We start from the raw sequence: 25,738 nt of genomic DNA, 5'->3' as shown, positions 1-25,738 counted from the left end.
ACCAAAGAGGTGTAGATAAGGCCAGCTATATTGCCTGCGTCCTTTGGTCAGCTTGCTGCCAATATTTGTAATTGCATCATTTAGATAGTTGTGTGGTTGGAAGCACCCTTGCCCACTCTGGGATCTGGGTGACCAAAAAGCTTAACGCTAAATAAAGCTTAAAAAAGCTAAATGACCATTAAACAAAGAACTAAATATAGGTGACTAAAATATAGTTAAATATTCTAATAGACATTGCATTGTAACCTCACTTTCAATTGATGCGATTTTCAAAACAAATCTAGGGTGGTTATTGGACTTTGTCTCTGATACTGATATCCAGCATGTTCGATCTTTTCTCATTATTTGCAGAACAGAACTGACCTCCCTTTTTGGCAGAGATTTTCTACCTCTACATCATTTTGTCAGCCAGATATTAGTTTTCCTTGACTGACTCTCTTTCTGTTTTCTGATCAAGACATGACTTTTCTACAGAAATCATATACTTGCCACAGATGCGGTTAACAAAAAACTTCATGCTGACCAGAACATCTCATTCACTTCATAATCCAAGAGTTCCTCTGGGCATCAGCATCCGTAGACCTGAACAACTCATGGTTTCTGTCCATTCACCATTGCTATCCATAAAGATTAAAGAAATACTTCATGCTGACTGGAATATCTCATTCACTTCATAGATCAAGAGTTCCTCTGGTCATCACCATCTGCAGACCTACACAATTCATGGCTCTGTCCATTCACCATTGCTATCCATAAAGATTAAAGAAAAACTTCATGCTGACCAGAATATTTCATTAACTTCAGAAATCAAGTATTCCTCCAGTCATCACCATCCGTACTTGCACAATTCATGGTTTCTGTCCATTCATCATTGCCATCCATAAGATGAGAAACACAGAAACTTCATCAACTTTAGAAACTTTACGAAAATTGGCATCTTTTGACATGTTCCTTTACAAATTAGGGGTACATCTCTAACATCAAGAAGTTGTATAGACTCTAAAAGAAAATCAAAATTATGGAGGAGCTTCAATTAAAAACTATATATGGGTTTCCACTCTTGTTCCTAGAAAGCGTTTTTTTCCAAGTTGCCGGTTCCAGTATGATGTCGATCTGGAATTTGAGTTCACTGGTATAATGGATTTCTTTTCCCAGGTTCAGTATGCCTGTGTTTGGTCAGACAATATATACATAATGATGAAATATTTAAACTATATAAATATATAATATTATGTTTATATGTTTTGTCAAATGCAGGTCTGCAGAAACTTCTTGAGGAGCAGCTCGGGGTCTTATAAAAATCGGTCAGGCTTCTAAAGATTTCCAAATCCATTTTGTCCAAATGTGTACAATGACTGACCTCTCCAATCCTCTCGAGCACTCCATTCAGATTTGCCCCTTTCATGCTCCTTGGATTCAATACATAAATTATGAGGGGCTTGAGTTTCATTGCTTCCAATGTAACCACATGGATCATCTCTAGCAAAATTGCAGCTCTCTCAAGGCTCTCTCCTCAAAGTTTGTTCAGCCTCAAAAGTGGATCACTATTTTTGAAAAACCTGCTCCTGATTTCATCTAAACAAACCATGGGCAGTTCATGATGATTCACAAAAAGGACACCCAGCCTCCATCTGAGGTGGTTGACTCTGAAGCGGGAACAAAAGCATTTTCTCAAATTAACAAGGAAGCCATGGGGACCTTCTCAAAAGTAAAGATGAATCTAAGGGTTCAGATACAAATTTCATAGATTTTGATGATTTTGAAGATGATCTCATGTCAAGAAAAATCTTTACAATCTCCCAAACTGAGTGCAGCAAAACAAAAGCAAATTGTTGTGGTGTAATGGGGCAGTATGGCTGCAAATCTAAATTTGATAAATCCAGGTAAGAGGTTGACTACACAAAACAGGCCACCATAGGCAGATTTTTCAAGGATCAGGTCGCTAAGCTTATACTTGAGGATAATGGTTTGGAGTATGGTGAGTCTGCACCAAATTCTCCAAAAAAAGAACTCTCAAAAGGCTGTGAAAGGAACATGCTCACCCCTCCTACCTCTGAAAACTCTCTCTACCTCAACCAAAAAAGAGGGATAGAAAAATGGATGCAGAACGCCTCTATAGAAGCAAAAGAATCCATTGCACTGGACCCTCGATGGGTCAGGAAAATCTCCCTTCCACTAGGGGAAAGAGGAAAGCCTTGGCTCAAGCCTAGTGCACTCTAGATTGTAAACAAGATATGGTTTTCGGTTTGTTCAGCTGCTTACTTTTCCAAGGAGGAGATTTGAGTTGGTTGCTGCTTTTAAGTAGAAGTGTTTGTTTGATTTTTGGGTTCAAAGTTGTATTTGCCCTCAAAGGCTTCTTTTTGTCCTTCCATTCTCCCTAGCTTTCAAGCAGGGTGATCAAATTTGTAATGAGAAATTGATCCAATCTTTATTTCTATTATGGATGAGAACACAAATAGATTATATAATCTATAAATAACATTGAGCCATTGAGATAGTTGCAAATCATGACCATCAGATTAGAACAAAGGAGTAAATCAAAGTTGTCAAATGGAGAAACAAGGGATTCTATAAGGGTTTGATGGATCGCAGAAGAAAAACATAGGAAAGGTTTTCAGCCATGTTTCTATTTCTGTCATTTGTTTTGAATATTGGGGTCTTTGTTCTTTGTCAATTGTTTCAATTATAATGGAGAAACAGTCTAGAATGATGATGAGGTTTAATAAATAAAACGGCCACAGTTTCATTACACCTGACACCGATGGCAAGGATCTGTTTGTTGACCAGACATACCAAGCCCTGCCCAGTTTGGTATGGCAACAGTGCCCAAAACAGCAAAATCTGGTAACTTGTGTTGTCCTTATTTTTGTTTTCAAAAATAAAGGACCATTACATAAAAATTTTGTCAAAAAATAAAAAATTTACTCTATGGCACGCTTCTCGATGCATAATTTTGCCTAATCCTTGGACTGGCTTAATCCTCAGTCCATCATCGAACCACGTTTCAAATTTCGTCGCATTCTAGTTTCGTTTGCTATGTCTTTCCTTCAATTTCGGGTTTTTTCTCCCTGACTGCAGGTGGGAAATTTTCCTTGAATTGCAAGTTTGAATGATTTCTTTTGTTTTGGTCTTTGTAAGGAAATTTTGGCTAATTACAAGTGCACTTTATTGAAAAAAGAACTTGTAACTTACCTTTTATTTCCCCTTTGATGCCTTTTGGCTTTTTAAGTTATGATAGGGATTTTTTGGATAAGTTACAAGTTAATTTTAAATTGCATATTTATAAATAACTTGTAATTCTTTTCTAAAACCCCTATTTTAATGTTTTTTGCTTGTAATAGGGATTTTAAACCCCTATTACATATATGTTAAGTTATTAAAACTTGTTGAAGGGATTTTATTTTCCCTTTACAAGTAATTTGTAACTTGCACATCTCTCTCCAAAACCCGATTTTGCCTAGAAATGAAATAAACTAACATTTTAAACTTGCTATTTTGCCTTAAAAACCCGATTTTCTCCATAAAGTGCGAATTGAGGAATTTTGAACTTGTAATTTCATTTCTAAAACCCGATTTTGCCTTGTTGAGGATAAAGTGACAATTAAAACTTGCTATATGGGAAATAAAACCCGATTTTCTCTATTGCATGTAAAATTAAACTTGCATTCCTTTTCCAAAAACCCGACCAGCCAAAGGAAGGCGATTTTATTGGAAATTTGAAGCATTTTTTGTGGAAATTTTTTGGGAGATAGAAGGTGTTTGGGATTCTTCCCTATTCTCATGCATTTGCAAACACATATCGCACCATTTGAGATGTATTATTGCTGGTTTTTTGGTGTTGAATAAGCAAACACGTTTTTGCCAAAACCGCAATTTTCTCTCCCAAGTTGCCACGGATCTCCAACCTCCTAAGTCGTTTTTGCTTGCTGTGCTAAGGCGTTGAAGTTGGAAGGAGATTTGACCACTTCTTGGGCCATTTTATTTGCATTTGGTGTCACGTTTTTCTGCTTATGGCATTTTAGTAAAAACATGGCTAGGGTTTTGGAATGCGGTTAATCTCTATTTAAGAGCTATTCTTCCTTCTTTCAAAGATTGATCATCTTTTGAAGAGGCATTTTCAAATTGAAACAAGGTATGATTTCCTTTTCTTGTTTCATTTTCTTGTTTTCTTGTTTTCTTATTTTTTCTTTCTAGTTGTAGATTTGTATATATGTTGATTTTGCCCCAAAAATCGATTTTGTGAGAGAGATTTTCCCCTTTGTAAAGCAATTTTTGAATTGCATTGTTCTTCCCCATTTTCCCTCTTTACTTGTATTCGGAATTTTTTTAAATCCCGATTACAAGTTAGATGAAAATCATTGTTCTTCCCTTACGGTTAAAAAAATTTAGCCATCTTTTGTTGAAATTCCAAGTTGCAAAGATGAAAAATACCCATCCTTTCAAAATCAGGTTTTTAGAACCAGATTACATGTCTAAAGTTCTTCCCCTTTTCTTGGAAGTGACATTCCCAAAATCTTCTCATTTTTATCCATCCATATCGTCTATATCTGTACTTTCCGTTCACGTCATTTCCCGCAAGTCTAATTCTCATTTTTCACTCATTTCTCCATTTTCCATTTTACTAGTATACTTGCATTCAGGTTTTAAAAATCCAATTGCATGTGCATTCTTCCCAAACTTGTATACTCGTAAAATTTTCCCCAAGATCCGAAATTGGTCAAAGTCAAGATTCCTAGCATTTCCTATTTATTTCCCATCTTTCTCTCACAAAAACGTGAAGTGCAAGGGTTGGAGTTCTTCCCATTTGGAGGAAAAATGTTAGTTGCAGCTGATTATGATGTTGCTTTAACACTTTTAAGTCTTCATCGCAGCACAACAGGTTGTCCTTCAATGTCAGATTTGTCGTCATCTCCAATTCCAAAGAAGATGAAGTATAAATATGACAAGTATCAAAATGAAGTTTCACCTTCACAAGTCTCTTCTCCTTTGGATCGCATAAAAGATACAAAGATAGGGCATGTAGATATGTCAGAATTTGTCAAGAGGGTAGAGGATCCGCAGGATAGCAATATGCAGTGGTTGTTGGACAGCCATATCCATCACGCATCTTCTTTTCCAGTGGCTGCCCTAGAACCTAAATTTGTTCTCACTTGCGCCCATCGCTTTGACAAGGAGACGAGAACCATTAAAATGATGATGGTGGAGCAATAATTCGCCTTGACGCAGATACAATTGAAAAAGTCTTCAAAATACCACTAGCACCTGTTTATATGGAGATTTCCAGAGATAGTGCAACTAAGTACTATGTCAAAAGGGAAAAAGACTACAAACGTCATATTAACAGGTGGATTCATGAGCCACGAGCCGCCTTCTCAAGATGGGCTAAGTTGTACCGCTATGACTTCAAGTGGGAAATTGGAGACATCATAACTCTCCTCGGCAGGATGATGGGCCTTGAACACTCCAATGTTTTTGAACCCTGGATGTATCAGTTTACCATGTTCATAAGGCAATCCCATCATATATCATGGGGAGAGATTATCAACGATGCTTTGTGTGAGCAACTTGCAGCACTCCCTTCCACAATGACTTTCTACATGAATTCATACTTAGTGTATTTGGTAGCGTCACTCAGACATTTCCCTGGTCTTTCTACCAAGGGTGACCGCTCGCTTATACCTGTATGGGAATATTATGATCAGCTTCCTTTGAGACCTAGCAGATTGCATTTTAGAAGAGTTCAAGATGCATTCTTCGATTACTTCATGTGCCAGTTTGACAGAACTCTAAAGAACAGAAGGGTGTCAGATGAGGTATGGGAAAGAGTGAATGAGCATGGGTGCTTGTTTCTTCAATTCCCGACCTTTACCTATATGAGAGTCGGATGCTATAGTGGGCAGCCATACATGCTCCCTAGATACCTGACTGATAAGATCATATTTATGGAGTTCGGAAGACAGATCACGGCTGTGCACGCTCATCAGTCTGTTAGACATAAGGTCAGAATGGGGATTTCTACAACAAACCCATTGAAAATTGGTCGGTATTCTCTTGTCACTTCCGTCAAAGCCAAAGCTATGGAGACTGAGATGCAGGAAATTAAACTCAAAAGGTTCAAGTCCAGAGCTGATTTTGATTACTGGGGTATGAAGGAAAAGATCAAAAAGTCTTTCGTGCACGTGCATCGTATTGAGGATATCTGGGTAGATCTCTGTACAGAAGCGGAATTCTAAAGATGGATTACTGCAGGCTTACTGTTGAGCAGGTTATTGATTTGAACTTGGTGGATATTCCACAAGGGATGATTGATGATGGGCATGTACTTGATCCTGAATATATTTCACGAAGGGTTGAGGAAGCTCCACTTCCTTTAATCCAATGGTCGCATAAAGAATGCACGTCCATTCTTGAAAGATTTCAGCCTATCTTGGCTAACACCAATACTTGGCTCAAAGGTAATGGTGTTAGACTCATCAAGATCAAGGTTGGGAAAGAAGATGATTCTATGGGGCCTCTTGGACATAAGTCTGAGATTCAAATTGACAATAAGGAAGGTGCATCATCTTCTGGCACTAGGATCAAATTGTGAGTTAGTCGGGCAATAGTGCTTCCTCCTGAGGAGGCGACAGTTCGTGGAAAGGAAAAGTCACGGTTTCATGTTCAGGTGATCGATCTTGATAATCCAGAAGGACAGCAATCTGATGATGCTCCTAAGTCTCCAGCTTCGGACTCACCTCATAAGATTCCGTCCTCGGTTTCCATTGAGACGCACATTTCTCCTCCTGACGTAATGGTGGAAGAGTCTACTCAGAATGTCGTTCCTATTTCAGCATACGAGCCACCTCCTGATCATCAACAAGAGAGTGTGCTAGAAATTCCTGAGGATGCTCCTGCATGTATCCAGTTGTCAAAGATTGATACCTCCACTTCTGGTTTTGAAGAATTTATGAGGCAATCTTCAAGCCCATTGGTTACTGAGCAAACCATGGTCGCCATCCAAACAAATACTCCTCCCAGGGTGACTACGGCTTTTCAAACAGAAGCTGCTTCTCCTTTACTCGCAGCTGCTACTGAAGGAGAGTTGATGGCTTTACCTCCATGGCTTAGTTCTTTTACCCCAAAGAGGAAGAAGCAAGAAATCTCACCTAATGCCTTTGATTATCAGCAACTTAAACAGTCTAGACTTAAGGTTGCTAAAAAGGCCCAGACTATCTCAAGAGTAACTGTTGATAGCAACAAGATGAAAGTAGCTGAAATTGTTGAGCCTCTAGCAGATAAGCCACTTGAAGAGATGCCAGCTGCTGATTACAAAGTCACAAGGGTAGAATTGGGCAAGCAAACACATGAAGTGGTTAAATATGATGCCCAACATTCTGTAGCCTCACTGGTGCAGCGATACGATGAACTTCTAGCTAAGAAAGATAAGCTAGAAGAGGACAACCGGCAACTTGTTGCAGCTGTTAGTAAAATCACAAAATTGACTGGTGAAGTGAGTAATCCTACGAGTTCTTCCGAGGCACGAGAATCAATCCAGGGAGTTGAGAGAGCTGCTCAAAAGGTACAAGCACTAGAATATTGGGTTGATCAGCTTAATAATCTATCTGCACAAGTCTTGAAGGAGGTTTTCCAAATGATGGCCAAGTTGAAAACCATTGAAGAACAATTGAACCAAGTTTCTGATACTTTCAAACGGAACTTGGAAAAGGTAGAAGACAACTTGACTATTTGGCTTAAAATTCCTCAGCAAAAGTTAAGCATTCTTCTAGAACGTCGGGTAATTCCTTCAAGAGTTGTGTACTTGGAATATCAGGAGCTCTTGGAGAACAAAGCCCTTGTTCTTAAGTCACTTATTGAAGACATTGATGATGCTATGAGACTGAGAATGGAATTTTTTCAGGATATGGTCTCTCATTGTCAGAAAGCTTCTCGCACCATCATGGGTCATGATGGAGAATTGTTGATAGAAGAAAAGGTTCTTTCTGATCTACAGTTGAAGATCCGTCAAGAGTGGAAGAGTGAACCATTTTCAGTAGCATTCATTCAAGCCTTAGTGACTTATCAAGGTTACTTGCGGGAAATTCAGTCTTCCTTTGAGAGAAATAATGCCACAATCCTTCGTTGCAGCGATGTTATCGTAAAAACCATGATCGTGTGGCCAAGAACACCCATGAACCGGATCCTGATGAACTACAAATGATCATCCAGAAGTTCAAAGGATTCATGTCTTCACATACTGCAGCTTAAGTGTTTTTCAACACTTAGTTGTATTTTTCCAAATTTGTAATCTTTTAGTTGTAGTTTTTCTTTTGACAAGTTACATGTAAAAGCCTTTTTGTAAATTGCAAGATAAGTCATTACTTGCACTTTTGTAATTACATGTAAGGCAACTACAGTTTGAGTTCAATTAGGACAGTAGTTGGAATAAGTCTTAGTTAGTTATTGAATAAGTCTTGGTGGCTGAGAGAATCTCTCAAGTTAGTTAGGATCCTCACACCTTTTTTTCAAGGCTCCTCTTCTATAAATACTTGAGGGGTCTATTGTAATCTTTATCTTTTTGGAAAGCAAGCAAAAACTCTACCAAATTTGCAGCAAAGAAGTCTTTGAGCTTTTATGTGTAAATTGAAGAATTGAAAGGAATAGAAGAAAATTGCTCAAGCTTTGAGTCTTTGTGCTACATTCTTGAGTTTGTGTTCCATATTTCCTTTCTTGCAAGTGTTTCTTTGAGAACTTAATCGAATCTGATTTGCAGTCTTTGAGCTGCAAGTATTGAAGATTAATTTAGTTAAAATAGAAATTCTATTGGGAAAAAGTTGTAAGACTTTGTTCTTACACTTGTTCGTAACAGAATTTAGAAGTAGATTTTGTGAGAAATAGCTGAGAGTCTTTGAGCTTATACTACTTCCCATTGTTTTATGTAGAAAGGGTGAGATATTTCAGTCTTTGTGCTGTTATAATTTGTTCTTAATTAAATTAGTATAGAAAAGGGTACATAGCACTTCACATAATCAAGTCTTTGAGCTTGATATTGCTGTCCCGTCCTGAAGGAAGTGACGGAAGTCTTTGAGCTTTCAGGAAACTTCATTTCTTTTCTCTCATTTCATTTCGAAAGTTATAACTACTGTTTTATATCGAATCACTATCACTTTTCTGTGAAGAGATAGGGATATTGTCTTTCTTGAAAGAAGAAGAACGATTGTTGTCCCATCCTATTTTATTTTTAAAGTTGTAGTTAGATAGGGGGGGCCTTCCCTTAATTAAAAGAGTTTTACTCACACACAGTGGTTGAAACCACAATTTTGTATATTTCCCCAAGTGTACAAAATTTTCAACCAACAACTTGGTTTTTTTTTAAAATAGTTTTTCATATCGGGGAATCATACTTTAGTCGATACCTTTTTATGTTTTGTGATGATTGATAAATCTTTTTCTTTCAGTTCGAGTAAGAGTTGTCTCTTCAATCCCTAAGACACCTTTATGTCAAGGTAAGAAGCATTTTATTGTAAATTTGTTGGAGCAATATAACACTCCATTTTTTAATGTCATTGTCTAGTTATATTACTTCTTAAGGGGTTGTGCTAAAGTGTTTGTTTTTTCTTTTCTATGTAACTTAAAAAGTGTTAGGGGTCATCTATGTTGGACTACCACATTCTTTTTAAATTGGTAACTGTGTTTGGATTCACATGGATAAGCAGATGCTACATGACAAGCAACATCACAAGCTAAAGCCCACAATTTGCTATTATCCACACAGTTGGATCAATGCAATTTGCTGATAGCTTCCAACTCACTTTTGCATCTATAATATTGTTAACGTGATCCATTTCACTTTGCATCAGCCATCTGTCTATGAGGAAGAGCTTTTTATCACTCATCCTAAGGCTAGCATTCCATACTTTCAATAACTATTGACTGAGAATATGTAATGTCCCCAACTCAAGCCATGAGGCTTACCTATACATTGGCTGTCCTTTCCTTGGATTACCCAAGAGGAAGAGGACTTAGAACATCATTTGATAATTGTCAGAGTCTTTGGCTTGTCTCTATTCTATTCTTAAATTGTGGGCAGGTCTTTTTATGCAACTTAAGTGACTTTTAGCCTAAAAACTTATTATGTCCCTTTTGAGTATAATGACATAAGAGGCATGTACTTCAAGTGATTTCTATTAAACATGTGCAAAAAAGGGCAAGGGGCATTGGAAATTAAGGAGCCTATTGGCTCATTTTTTAGGGTTTTATTTGGATCATTGGATTGGGCTTCTTTTAAGAGTTGTTATATAACAATTAGGGTTCTCTTGGAGCTCATTATGTGATTAGACTATTCTCTATTGCTGCTGCAATCTTTGGCTTGAGGCTTGAAACCTTATTGGGCTCCCCCTAGTCAGAAGGGTGTGTTTCGGTGGAAGTGCTTTAGTTTGTGATGCCCTGGCACATCATTTTAAGAGCTGCATATTCTTATCAGGTTTGGAGACCATTTTGGAGGTTTGATTCAAAGTTATCGGACTCAGATTAAGATGACCTCCAGCAAAATTCCTGCATATTCTTGAGCATCATTGAAGCTAACATTAGCAAGGACAAGTGGGACATCATTGTGAGACCTAGCGCTGGTTTTCTGAGGGTTTTGGCAAGAGTAGCTAGGGTTTTGAAGACATTTCTGAGGTATTTGAGCATAAATCTGCAAACCGCTGGTCATATTCATCTCAAAAAAATAAGAAAAAAAATAATTAAAGTTATAACTTATTTCTGAAAATTTTGGGCAGATTTAGTGTGTTTTCTGTAATTTTTCATATTCAAAAATTTCAATAAATTAGCAGAAAAATCAAATAAATATTCTAAGCCTAGATCTCAGTTTGTTGAAGGGTATTTTATTTGTGAATAAAATTTCAGAATTTTCTGTTGCATATTTTCGGAGATATTGTTGTTTTCCTTTATCCCTATTTGGGGACATTACAGAATAGCTTGCTCAATTTTTACACTAGAATCAATTGCAAGAGGCAAACCACTAAATACCTTGTTGACTATGAAGGCACTTTGTTGGTGGTGGCCAAGTGATTCTGTAAGTCCGCTTTTATGGGGAAGTTCCCTGATATTTTATAGAGTGGACAACTCTTCTCTTAGCAAAGAGGAAATGAGAAGAGCATCAACTAGAGTTAGTGTGTGTAGCTAGAGTTATTTAGTTCTAAACTAGTTAGATGAGTTCCATCCATTGCAAGTGGGTTGGCAAAAATTAAAAATATTAAGTCAAAATAGAAATAAATTAACAAGTAGGTGGAAAATAGAAAGCACTGAAAGTTGGAAGTTAAAAATATAAGATGCTTTTTTGCAAGTCTTTTTGCCTATACATATAAAGGCCTTGAATATATAATTATCTCCAGAAATAGAATCAAACTAATCTCAATTAAACAATTATTTTGAATTCGGATTTCTTTTGCTTTCCAGTATTTGATTCAAGGGAAAACCATGTCACCATAGTTAACAGATAATACAGAGGTACATGCATTAAAATAACACAAAATACGGTGGCACATCTCTCATCAGAAAAGGTAAAAGAAATCAAACTAAAATAGTGATTCTGAATATGAAAAAAACAGAAAGAGCATAAATTTATGTGCTAATTATAGACCTAAAAGAAAAAGTGACTACCCAGGTCCACAACATAATATATTCACCTAAAAGGTACAAATGAGTCAGATCATCACGTTACAAGCTATTCTCCATGTGACAAAGGCTTTATCATTATCAAAATCAAGCTCAAGAATTTCAAAAACCATTATTTATTAGTTGAGCCAAACCACCTTTGTTAACAAGTGAACACCCTTATTGATACTCTAGCTTATTTATCCAATTCCTTGTTTGTACTCTCAGTTGTTTTAATTTTAATAATGTTAAAGTGTTCACCGGGAATAACTTGACTACAACGTTTCCCATCTATGGTGTATTTGACTTTATATGATATGTATTTTAAATAGTTGATTAGACATTGATATATAATCAAGCTAGTTGCAACAGAGCTTTGTATTTAAATTTTTGTGTTGTATCAGATATTGAGAGTAAACACAGTTTAGGGAAAAGAATGATCTTGTTAGAGACAATAATATATTAAAAACATCATAACAGTGGCATGTAAGACCTCATTTTTAGATTGAAAGAATGATCAACATGGACTACCTCATTCTTTTCAAATTGGTAACTGTGTTTGGATTCACATGGATAAGCAGATGTTACATGTGCAACAGCACGAGCTAAAGCCCATAATATACTATTATCCTCACAGTTAGTGTTGGTGTTGGAAATAAGCCACACCTGGACCGACGATGGACTGGTCCAAGAGGGACCAGTAGCTCAGTGGTAGAGCACTCCAGCAGCGTATGGAAGGTCCTAAGTTCGAGTCCTAGCTGGTCCATGTCTCAACATGGTATCAGTGCCAAGTTCGTACTAACTATGATCAGATTATCGGGAAGTCTTCATCCTCAGTCTATCATTTCATTCTTCAGTCAGCATGGCATCATACATTAGAGCTGAAGATAGATTGGATGGTGCATCCAATTTCACTGCATGGGAATTCAGAATCATGATGGCATTGAATGATCTCTCTGAGTTCATCAACAAAGAGTCTTTCGAGCCCTCAACTGAAGGAGAAAAGGAAGCTTGGAGAAAGAAAGATTTTCAAGCTCAAAGGATAATAGTGGATTCTGTCAAGGATCATATCATGCCTCTCATCGCCAAGCTAAAGACAGCAAAAGAAATGTTCAGCACCTTGGAGAAGATGTATGAGATCAACAACACCAGTCGCATCCTATTGTTGAAGCAGCAGCTTCACCACATCAAGATGGCAAAAGAAGAATGTGTAGCTACATACTTCAAGAGGATTTCTGATCTGAAGGATCAGCTCTCTTCCGTTGGGAAAGTTGTTGAAGATAGCGACCTATCCATGATGGCTCTCAATGGTCTTCCATCATCTTGGGAAGCATTCATTCAAGGAATCAGCGCAAGGATTGAACTTCCACAGTTTGATCGCTTGAGGACAAATTGTTTACAAGAAGAGTCACAGCTAATTGCAAGAGGACCTGGGCGTGATCATTATGATGTGGAAAATCAAGTTCTTGCTTCGCATATGGAGAAAGGTAAAGGAAGAAAGTGGGATAGAGACAGAGGTTCTGATTCTGCTCCTAATGCAAAAAGGAAGGATTTATCTCACATCCAGTGCTTTGCAAAATCGGGACTTCTCTTGCTTCCTCTGTAGAAGTTGTCATAGGAACTTTTCAGAAGGAACAGAAGTCAAATGAAGACTTCCTTTTCTAAGAGGAAGCAAATGTTAGAAGGAGCTTCAGAGGAAGCTCATCAGCTTCAGAGGGAGCTTGTTGTATTCAGCTTCAGAGGGAGCTTGTTGTATTCAGCTTTAGAGGGAGCTTGTTTGTTGTTTCAGCTTCAGAGGAAGCCATATCCTTGGTTAAGGCAATCTTCCGGGAGAAGATTGAGGTGAAAGCCCTCGGTTAAGGCAATCTTCCGGGAGAAGGTTGAGGTGAAAGCCCTCGTTCCACCCTCTGCAAGTAGGCATGGTGGTGTTGTATTCTTCTCTGGGAGAAGTCTGAGGTTAGACCCCTTTCCACCCTCTGTGAGTAGGTATGGTGGGTATCATGGATGAAATTCCATTATGAGTTTGTTCACCCTCTGGGAGTAGCTACGGTGAATGTATCATGTGTTTCATCCATGGGAGTAGCCATGGTGGTAGTCACTATGTGACTTGGTCACTCAAAAGGTATCCTCCCTAGCTAAGAGGGAGTGTTGATTTATAGCTAGGTCGGATCTCTTGCTTGGGCCGACCTAGTTCACTTAATTGCTAAATGGCCTTTGGCCTTAGCAATTCGGCTTTATATTTATCTGGCCCTATTTGGGTGTACAACTTATGTGTCATGTAAGTGTTATGGGGCATGACCTATTTAATATATAAATTGTAAATGCAATTTGGCGCCAAGGCTGACCTAGGTGGCAAAGGAGTTTGAAGCATATAAATAAGAAGTGACTTGAAGTCACAAACAAAACCTACACAATTCAGTAAAAATACATTCCTATCTGCTATAAAGCAAATTACTCCAGAGAGCAGCAAATCATCTTTGTGATCAGCGAATCATATTCAGGAGTCGACTAATTTCTGTAGATGCACAGTGAACACCTTTGGAACCATAGCGAACACCCTTGAAGGTCAGCGAACTCCATCCAAAGGCAGCGAACCTTCCTTTCTGACAGCAGTCTTCACTTGAAGGTCAGCGAACTGTCATTGAAGGCTGTGGACATCATCAGTGAACTTCATCTTTGTGACAGCAACATCTGCAGATAAGTTCACTATTATAGTGTGCCCTAGGTGGAAGATATTACTGTGTTTAGTTTGTTGATAGCTTCAAGTGTTGAAGCTCATTGTAAAGATTCAATTGGTCATTGCCTAATAAAGATCTGAGATATTGTAGCTGGGTTTTTCACCTCCAAGAGGGAGGTTTTCCCAAGGTATAAGCATGTTATGTGTGTGCTTTATTTTTAGTTTGGTTTTTTGTTCTATACTACTAATCTGATTGCTAAAAACTAACATGGTATCAGAGCCTAGGTCACAGGTTCAAACCCCCTCGCTTGCGCTGGGGGATTGTTACAAGGTGTGCGACATTGGTCTCCTTGTGTTGTACAACGCAGTGCTCAGGTTTGTGACATGGCTTAACCACCTCCTGTGCTTCTAACAAGTGGTATCAGATCCAGGTCCAGGCTAGGAACCCCAAGCACACGAGAGGTGTGGCTTAAGGGGGAGTGTTGATGTTGGAAATAAGCTACACCCGGACCGACAATGGACTGGTCCAAGAGGGGCCAGTAGCTCAGTGGTAGAGGACTCGAACCTAGGACCTTCCATAAGCTGTTGGAGTGCTCTACCACTGAGCTATTGGCCCCTCTTGGACCAGTAGGACCTTCCATACGCTGCTGGAGTGCCCTTCCATACGCTACTGGAGTGCTCTACCATTGAGCTACTGGCCCCTCTTGGACCAGTCCATCATTGGTAGGACCTTCCATACGCTGTTGGAGTGCTCTATCACTGAGCTATTGGCCCCTCTTGGACCAGTCCATCGTCGGTCTGGGTGTGGCTTATTTCCAACACCAACACCCCCCCTTAAGCCACACCTCTTGTGTGCTTGGGGTTCCTAACCTGGACCTGGCTCTAATACCACTTGTTAGAAGCATAGGAGGTGGCTAAGCCATGTCACAAACCTGACACGAGAGGTGTGGCTTAAGGGGGGGTGTTGGTGTTGGAAATAAGCCACACCCGGACCGACGATGGACTGGTCCAAGAGGGGCCAGTAGCTCAATGGTAGAGCACTCTAGCAACGTATGGAAGGTCCTAAGTTCGAGTCCTAGCTGGTCCATGTCTCAACAGTTAGGTCAATTGCCTTTGGCTGATAGCCTTCAATAGTCCAACTCAATTTGGCACCTATAATGTTGTTAATGTGATCCATTTCACTTTGATCAGCCATCCCTCTATGAGAAAGAGCTTTTTATCACTCACCCTGAGGCTATTGTTCCATACTTTCAATATTTTTTGATTGAGAATAGTTTGCTTGATGTTTAAACTAGAATCAATTGCAAGATGCAAACCACTAAATACCTTATTGACTATGAAGGCACTCTGTTGGTGGCAGCCAAATGATTCTTTCTATCCACTTTTATAGAGACGTTCACTGGTATCTTATAGAATGGAGGACAACTCTTCTCTTAGCAAAGAGGAAATCAGGAGGGCATCAACTAGAGTTAAGAGTGTTTAGCTGCAGTTATTTAGTTATAAACTAATTAGATGAGTTCAATCCATTTGCAAAGGGGTTAGCAATACAATTAAGTCAAAATAGAAATAAATTAACAAGGAGGTGGATAACACAAAGTGTTGGAGGTTGGAATAAAAAAATAAAATATTTTTTTGTAAGTCTTTTTGCCTATTAATATATAGACCTTGATTATATAATTATCTCCAGAAATAGAATCAAATTAATCTCTATTAAACAAGAATTGGGTTTTCCTTCCCTTTCCAATATTTGTTTCAAGGGAAAACCATATCACCATGATATAAGAAATCAAATACAAGGATAGGTCTGTACTACAGGCATAAAAATAAAACAAAACACAGTTGCAAAATCTCTCGTGGGAAAAGGCAAAAAATATCAGACTAAAAAATTGACCTGAACATGAAATAAAATGGAACATAAATTCATGTGCTAATGATATATCTAAAAGAAAGTCACTACCAAGATCCACGATATAACTATTCACCTACAAAGTACAAATGACAATCAAATCATCAGATTACAAGCTATTCTCCATGTGATAAAGGCTTTATCATTATCAAAAGGGAGCTCAAAAGCATAGTTTTAAGACTCGTGGACTCGCCACGGACTCACGAGTCCATGGGAGCCATGAGTCGACTCGCGAGGCGAGTCCTAGCGAGTCACTATGAAAGACTCGCGAGTCTTTTGCAAGGACTCGCGTAGCCCAGAAAACACGTCCAGCAAGCAATAAAAGTCAAGTTTTTTTATTTTTTTCCCCTCATTTGGCATTCTTGCTTGGTTATAACAGGTTTGTAGGGTTTGAAGGAGGAGAGGAAAGAAGATTAAATCGGCAAAAGAGATCTAGGTAAGGATTTTTCCTCTTTTTTTTTTTCATTTGAATCATTTCCATGTTTTGAAAATCCAAAAAAAATTGAAAAACAAGGAGATATGTTGCCAAAAAAATTCTATTTCCTTTCCTAAGTTATTTCCTCATATTTTTTTCTTGTTTTTTAATGTTATTTTTCCCAAATGATTCATTGTCATTTTTTTTGTTGATTTTCCATAAAACCCTGCTGATTTTTTTATTTTTTCATGTTAAATCAGCAATGGCAAGTTCAACTCCAAGGACAACCCCAAGGTCAGGAAGACAAAGAGATAAAGCATGGAAATATGGGATTCCAGGAAGCAAAAAGGGGGAGGTCACTTGCACTGAATGTACGAAATGGATGACCGGTGGAATCAATAGATTGAAATACCACCTTGCACAAATTCTTGGATATGGTGTGGAGATATGCCCCGAAACAATTCTTGAGATTGTTAGAGAGATGAAGGCCCTTCTTGCTGAGCATGATATGCAAAAGGAAGAAAGGCAAAAAACAAAAGAAGCCATGGCAGCTACAATGAATCCCACATTGTCCACTTCGGGTCCCATTGGTCACACTCGTGGTCGTCAGTCACTTTCATCTTTTGGTGACAATGAGGGTGAGGCTAGTGGCACTCCTGTTACATCAGACCCTAATTTTTTTCTACCACGCAATGTTCCAAGTGCACAACCTTCACTTGGAAGATACAGGATGGAATAGAGAGAAGCATGAACAAGCAAAGATAGCAGCACCACACTTTTGGTTTTACAATCATATACCTTTCAATGCAACAAACAATGTGTACTGGGAAGGTTTGGTTAATGCATTAACAGTTGCAGGTAAGGGGTTTAAGGCCCCAACAAGTCACGACTTCAGTGGGCCATTGCTAGAGCAAGCTGTAAAAAATACACAAGTTGTGGTTGATGATCAGAAAAGGTATTGGAAGAGAAAAGGATGCAGCATTTTATCTGATGGATGGACAGATGGACGGAAAATGACTCTTCTCAACTTCTTGGTGGCTTCAAATGGTGCAATGGTATTCCTAAAGTCTATTGATGCCTCAAATGAAATAAAAAATGCAGAGAAGGGCTTTGGCCCTAGCTCGCCCGGTCGTGGATCACAACTTAAGGCGTGGGTATGCTCCCCATGGTCTTGAGTTCGAGTCCTCGACTGTGTTAACTCTGTGTGTGTTGCTACCTTGTGAGCGGGTCGTACAAACTGGGGGATTAGTCTCGCTTCGGCGAGGACACCTCCAGATTCCACGATAGTGAATATAAAAAATAAAAAATGCAGAGACTTTGTGTAATCTATTGGATGGGGTGGTTCAGGAAGTTGCAGTTGAGAATGTTGTCCAAATTATCACGGACAACGCAGCTGCATATGTATCTGCAGGTAGAATGCTTATGGAAAGGCATCCTATGATTACATGGAGTCCTTGTGCTACACATTGCTTGGACTTGATGTTAGAGGACATTGGGAATATTGGATGGGTTAAAAAGGTGGTTGAAGATGCAAGAAGTATCACCAAATTCATCTACAACCATACTTGAATGCTTGCTTTGATGAGAAAACACACAAATGGCAAGGACCTTGTGCGACCTGGAGTGACACGATTTGTTAGCCACTTCATCACTTTGCAAAGCATTCTAGTGCCATTCCTCATCTTAAGCAAATGTTTGTGTCCGATGCTTGGTTGGGGTCTGCATACTCCAAAAGACCTAAAGCAGAGAAGGTTGTGAGCATTGTTTTTTATGAAGGGTTCAGCAAAAGTGGAGAGGAGTTGACTGCGGTAAGTAACAAACACAAAAGTGAATTTTATACAATCTTGTCTATTTGCTGATTTTATTTTTTAGGGTTTAATTTTGTACTAATTTCAAATTTGTTTTCATTTTTTTTGGTGACAGAACCTTTGGTAAGGGTTCTTCGTATGGTGGATGGAGAGGGCATGCCAATGGGTTTCATTTATGAGGCCATGGATAGGGCCAAAGAGGCCATTTCACATTACTATTGTAGAAATATAAGAAAATGTGAAATCCTTTGGCGCATCATTGATCGTAGGTGGACAAACCAACTCCACCAACCGATACATGGCTTCGCCTACTTTTTGAACCCAAAATTCTACTTCTCTGATTCATTTAGGGCTGATGAGGAGGTCATGGCAAGTGTTATTGCATGCATTGATAAGATGGCACGTGATCTTGAGTTGAGAGACAAGGTTCTTGATGAGTTGGAGGTGAGATTTGACATTTGCAATTGCTCTATCTTTATTTATGAATTTGGAAATGTTCATTGTTCAAGATCTACAAGAGTGCAGAGGGGAGACTCTTCTCATCACAACTAACAATTGATAGGAGAGGAAAACAACAACTAGGTAAAAAATTTAGTAACTTAGTTCAATACTGCAAGAAAAAAACTACAAACTTGATTGTAACATTTTTTTCTCAATTCTAATATTTCTAAATGTTTTTTGTAGATTTATGGTTGGAGAATTATGGTGCTGGCACACCTAATCTTCAAAAGATAGCCGTCTGTGTTTTATCTCAGCCATGCGATGCTTCTGGGTGTGAACAAAATTGGAGTGCATTTGAGAGCATTCACACAAAGAAGAGAAATAGATTGACACAAAAACGGCTCAATGATCTTGTCTTTGTTCGGTACAACCTTCGCCTTCGAGTTAGAAAGGTGGAGAGTGTTTCACATGAGGCCATTGACTTGGATGAAATTGATCCATATGGTGATTGGACCGTGAATGAACAAAATGATGGTGATGATGTCCTCCTTACCGAAGAAGAAATTGCAGAAATAGAGAGAGGAACAACACAAGAAGCAGAAGGAGCAAGATTGGATGAAATGGTGGATGAAGATGAGGACGAAGATGAGGACTTTGACTTTGAAGAAGATCTCACCATTTAGATACCACAACACCCACTGCTACTACTTCTAGCTCAAGGCCTGAAAAAATGAGTTATATTAGGAGAAATACAAAGAGGAAGACACAGTCTTCTCTTTAGTTTGTTCATTGTTGTTTTTCACATTTGGAGTTGGACATATCATTATATGTAATTTTGTAAACATTTATAAACTTATGCTGCTATTATACATTTTAGAGTTGAAACTATGAGTATGAATGATAAAATTTCAAATATTGAGTGTTTGTAGATCATATGACATGTGCAATGTTTCAATTATGGCTCTTATGTTCTCTAAATATATTAATTTCTTTATGTTTTTTTGGTAAAACTACGGTTTATTTTTTGCTGAGTCTTTCACGAGTCTGAGTCCGAGTCCGAGTCCAAATTTTTGGTTTGCCGAGTCCGTGGCCAGTCCAAGTATTAAAACTTTGCTCAAAAGTTTCAAAAGCCATTATTTAAATGTTGACCTAAACCACCTTTGTTGAAAAGTCAACACCCTTAGTGATACTCTAAGTCTATCTTATTTATCCAATTCCCTGTTTGTGCTCTCAGTTATTTGAATAATTTTAAAGCACTTTTCACCAGGAATTAACTTAAATACGACATTTCCCCTCTATGGTGACTTTATAATAAGTATTTCAAATAGTTGAGAATAGACATCAATATATAATCAAGCTAGTTGCAACAGAGCTTTATATTTAGGGAAAAGAATGACCTTGTCATAGACAATAACATATGAAAGAAAGACGTCATAATAGTGCATATAAGAGATCATTTTTAGATTGAAATAGCAGATAATTGCTTGAGCAACTTAACCAATGGAAGGCCTCACTTGGATATTAACTGATTCCGTTTGCATCCAAAAATGGATATCTCTGTGAGTGTTATCTCCCTCACAATCTCCCATACCTTTGTACAGCACAGCAATACTTATCTTTGATATAGATGCAGAAACATAAACTAAGGACCCTCAATTAAACGACCAGAAATGGTATTCTCATTAAAAGCATGCCAGAGCTGAAGTTAATATATGACAAAATATCTACAATTTCTTGATGAAGCAATGAAAAAGCGTCAAGAGATTATAAAAAATCCTTACCTGATATAAATTGGAACTAGTCCTTCAAACTTAGGAAGTGACTTAAGGTGCTCAAGTACATGCATCGCTGCATCACCATATTTTGGATTGCCAGAAAGTTTACTAAGGTACGAAAACTCAAGTTGTAGAGAACTGACTTCCGAGGTGCTGCTTAAGCCATCTGGTGCTGGATGCGCAGATCGCTCCCGAAGAATAACATCCGAGAATGGAATTGCCGTTGGACTAGATGTAAAAGCAGACATTAAGCGATCTGCAAGGTCCTGAGCTCTTTCTAAGTAAATTTTAGGATTGGGTCCATCAAGCATAGTTCTAGAACCCCAGTCTCCAGTTGTTCCATTTTCTCCACCACTGAGACAGTAAGCACTAAGAAGACCACCTAAGACTCGAATTGTAGTTTCAAACAGATTTACCTGACCTTTTTCATTCAGCCTTTCAGGCAGATCTTTCTCTATCCAGTAGCCTGCTTCTCGAACAATATCATTGAGGCCCATGATCATGGCTGTATCTAAGGAATCTACAATAGTAGCACCAAGACCCCCTAATCCATCAACTCCTCTCTTACTCAATGGCCTCAACTCATCGGAACCCATAGCATAGTTTTTGTAACCAGTCCAAGCATGACGGAATGCTTCAGCTACCTTGGTCTGTCTCACGGCCGATCCTGAGATCTGTTGTTGATTATGAACTTCCGCAGCCAAACTGTCATTCCCAGCCTTTCCATGAGGAGGCAACCTTGGCGGAAGCCTAGGAGGCTTTCTCCAGAATCTTTTCCACACTTCCGCATTTCCATTACCCTCTTTGATCAACTTTTCTTGACCTTTCACACTGATGTGTTGCACAATCTGACTGGCGGCTGAAATACCAGGATTAGTGTGAGCTACTGTCAAGAATGCAAGACCAGCAATCATTAATAAAGCTAACAATTTTCCAACGCCACAGGATCCACAATTTCGCCTTACATTACTCGTGAGTGCTGCTTGGGTGATCACCTGCATGCATATACAGATTTACAAATATAAATTCAATTTTTGAACGAACACTAGTGAAATCTAACTCTACATCTCAATTTATCCCAATCTCTATTAAGTACACATTTTACATTCAAATTTGGGTCTCAGGGGAAAAAAAAATCAACAACAACAATATTTGGATATGTAGTCAAGTTCTCCAGACCTTAACTTCAACAATTGTCTAAATTCCAGATTTGAACTATGAACTTCATTTTAGAAACCTGGCTTGTAGTTTTAAATTTCCTTTTAAAACGACTAGAAGGCATTTCATTTTCATGAGTGTGTGGACCATCTAACACTCCAACATAGGACCTCCCATGTGCATGTTGGGCGCTCTACCACTGAGCAACTGGCCCTTTGTGGTTCCTGGCTCCTTTTCATTTTGAAGTGTGCTTTGTTTTCTTCCAACAAGGAGAACAGAAAATTACGTGTTTTCCCACTAATATCCCGGAGTTCAGCTGGGCGCAGCTGAGAGAGATTTCACACACTGAATTGAATGGCATTTCGAACTCTCAGCTCACATTTCTATTTCATTCATTTTCTTAGCTTAACACAGAGTCCTTTGTTTATTCCAAATTTGGCGTCAACTTATCACACTTGTACGAGCTTTTGCAAACGTCAATACCAAATCTCCATAAATTTCCTTGCTTTCTGACTAAATTCCACTGGCGTGTGTTCGGCCTTGAATTTGCAAATCTACAATCGTCCTTTTGGAAAATTTCTCCAATAGAAATAGTTTTTTCAGAAGTCAAAATTAAGACAACAATTTTGGAACCCTGATTCAATTTTCTTATTCTAAAATCCCCAGACCCTAGGAAAGATTGCAGTGGCACAAAACATGTGAAAAGAATTCCAATGAATCGGAGCAGTAAAAAGTGATGATTGTTGAGACGCAAAAGAAAGAAAAAGAAAGCAGTAACCTTGAACACCGATCGGCGGCGAAATTTAGCATTGTCGTAGTCACTCTGTACATCATGGCTTGTTATGGGCAGCACCGCCATTCTCCTTGGTATCTCCTTCCCTTCCCTTCCCTTCCCTTCAATGTTCCATACACCAATTACCTAAATGTACTCCCTCCCACAAACCACATTTTTCTTTGAATCTGCGTCAATGGAGTAGTAACATTTTTCTCTGAATCTGCGTCAATCCAGTAGTAAAGACACGTTTTCCCACTCCATTACACACGACTCGTTTGAAAGAACCCAAGTCAAACAAGACGCCAAAGAGGTTGAATTGTCTGTACTGAGTTGATATTTAAAGACTTAATCTAGGGGAAATATATATTTCAAGGGAAGGTATGGGTGTGGGGGACAAACGTGGGTACTTTTTGGATGAATGAATAACTGTATGTTTTTAATAACGTTCACAAGGTCAAAATAGTATATGGGATCTACGGATAGTTAGTAGAAGAAGCATTTATGGTCTAAACAAAGCTCAAATAAAATATTGTGACTGTTAAATTTCAAAAAAAAATTTGTATCTTGGATCTTCTATTGTGTATCTTGATCAAGAAATCTGCAACTCTTTTTATATTTTCTTCGTCAAATACATTACTCAAGGTGTTTACATTTAATGTCTCAACATAGTTGGTCTGAATATCATTGTAGGTTGAACATTCTATGATATAATGTCATTATGTCTCCACCACCGCTTGAGTGCAATATCTACATCTTCTATCTTCTCATTCCTCTTTAGGTATCATTCATCTTCCTATTTCGCATCTAAGTTGATGTGAGTTGGTCCTTATCTAAGCAATTAACATTTTTGTCTTCCATTTTATGTCCATTCCTATGTAGTTCTTTTGTGTATGGTCATGTGTAGGATTGAAATGCTTCATATAGTATTCCTTTTTCCTCCCTATTTGACCTCCCATATGTTTTCTTTGAATTTTTCTTGAACATACTTTTTCATTTATCCATTGTTATTTGGGCAATCTTTTATGTTAATATCCCATGTATTCATCCATTTAATTTTTTGTTTCATCCATGTGCCCTTCCTTCTGTCTAGTTTCTCTCTCGTTGCCATTTTTGGTCAGCGATGTATCTCCATGTTTTCTAACCTTCTTAAATAACTTAGTAACAAGAACATAGTTGATGCCTCAATAGGAAAAGCCCCTGCTTCCACTAGGACAATCTCATATGAGATAAATGATTTAATCTTGAGGCTAGTCGTAATTAAATATTTTTGTAATCTCTCTATTTGTCTCCATTTCCTTGCTAAAGTGTTGTTGCCCCATACCTCACATTTGTATAGTACCACTGAAACCACAAGAAGCCAAAAAAGAGTTTTGTTAGTTCTCCAATCTCATAGTTTAGCTCTTCTACATCTATTTTGGAGTAAGTATAAGGCTTTCGATCCCCCTTGGATCCTTTTTGCTCTACATGTTTCCCAGCTGAGTTTATTGTGGAAGTCTAGACCAAGGTGCTTATATTCATTGACCATTTGTGAGAGGTTGCCCTCAAAAACAAATTTGTTATGGACCTTCTTTCTCTTCAAGGTAAAGATCATGACCTTGGTTTTTCTAGTGTTCACTTGCATCCCCACCTCATGACAAATATATTCTAGAGCCTTCAAGGGTTCTTTCAAAACTTGTGTTGTTTTTGCCATTAAAATAAGATCATCAACATATAAAAGAAGCTTTATTACATAATTGATCAAATGAACTCCCCCTCCACCAAACTTGTTTATTCATTCCTCTAGCTTGTCAATGTGTATCCCAAATAGAGTAGGAGATAATGGGCAGCCATGTTTGACCGCAATGTCACTTTTGAAGCATTCTGATAATCCCTATTTGGTTCATATCTTAGCCCAGACTTGGTCATACAATTTGTGAATAACAACTCTATATTGTTCTATAAATTTCCAACTCTTTCATTCTACTCCACGATTTGCTTTTGGATACCATGTCAAAAGCTTTTTTTGAAATCAACAAAGGAACAAAAGACCTCCCCTCCTTGTTTGTCTCATACCTTATCAATCAAAAGTTTGAGTGTAATGCAATGATCAATGGTAGAGTGCTTTGGCCTAAAGCCCGCTTGCCCTTTTGCTCTCTTTCCCTCCTTTTCATCCCAAATACTAATTCGTCTTTCTATCATGCTCCCAAAAAGTTTGACGAAAAGAGGATTGATCATTATAGTGTGGTAATTTGAGGGGTTGTTGATGTCACCACTTTTGAGCAATGGGATGACAACACTAGTTTTCCAATTTGTTGGAAACTCATTTTGGATGACTCCATTAAATATTCTTTTAATGTGAAGCGTGAGGATTTCCAATCCCCATCTTAAGTGTTATGCTTGTATGTCATCAATGTCTCGAGCTTTACCCACTGCAAGCTTTCTAATTCCTTCTTTAATGTTGTCTAAAGAGAAGAGTTTAGTTTTTGAACTGATTATTGGAGGGGTATTTTTGTCTTGATCTCTCTCATATAGTCGCTTTGCATACTCTAGCCTATGAAACCTCTTCATTTGAGAGTCAAGGATTGAGGTGTATTCATTTTGCCAACTTTGTCTGGGTGCAGTCTAGGCCTATCTCTTATGATGTTGACATCTTGTACTCAACAAGACTTGTCTACTAATGGGATCATTTAGAACCGTTCAACTTCACTAATAGATCAAAGGCCCATCAACAACTTGGATGGATTTTGGAAGATGTATGAATATAAATGTATTTATTTTTTTAATTAGTTTTAAATTTTATTCTTAGTTATTCTTTATTTATTTTTTAAAAGAAAATGTATTCAAATCACAACAAGAAGTACAAAGCAAAAGGCCACAAGCCCAAAAAAGCAACCCAACAAATAGTCAAAAAAGGTTCCAAAAGGAACCCCAAAGAAAGGCCAATTACATATTCCCATCCTCTATAATTAACCTAACCAAGGTCTCAAAGTATTCTAAGGACAAGAGCCCCTAGTCATCCACATTCCATCGCTCTAAGTTCTCATAAGCCCATTGATGAGTCCTATTTTATACATTTTTATTACAAACATTTTATGATGCTTTAAGACTTTTGTATGTCTACGTTTAGGGGCATATGTTATGTATTGGTGTCATTTTTTAGTCTGCATGTT

At 38.1% G+C, this 25,738-nt stretch overlaps 1 protein-coding gene across 1 annotated transcript in view; it reads right to left on the bottom strand.

Moving 5' to 3' along the window:
- Window positions 1-22,925, bottom strand: part of LOC131065364 (mannosyl-oligosaccharide 1,2-alpha-mannosidase MNS3) — a 62,080-nt gene extending 39,155 nt beyond the window's left edge. The window contains exons 1-2 of the mRNA XM_059218414.1: window positions 22,593-22,925; window positions 20,663-21,651 (exon numbers count right to left, since the gene is read on the bottom strand). Coding sequence (XP_059074397.1) covers window positions 20,663-21,651; window positions 22,593-22,673 — 1,070 coding nt within the window. The 5' untranslated portion in view covers window positions 22,674-22,925. The remainder of the gene's footprint in view (window positions 1-20,662; window positions 21,652-22,592) is intronic.
- Between the last annotated feature and the right edge of the window lie 2,813 nt (window positions 22,926-25,738).

The sequence above is a fragment of the Cryptomeria japonica genome, chromosome 1, assembly GCF_030272615.1.
Source record: "Cryptomeria japonica chromosome 1, Sugi_1.0, whole genome shotgun sequence".
Lineage (NCBI taxonomy): Eukaryota > Viridiplantae > Streptophyta > Pinopsida > Cupressales > Cupressaceae > Cryptomeria > Cryptomeria japonica.
Note: the sequence above shows the minus strand (reverse complement) of the source record. Positions and strands in the feature narration are given on the sequence as shown.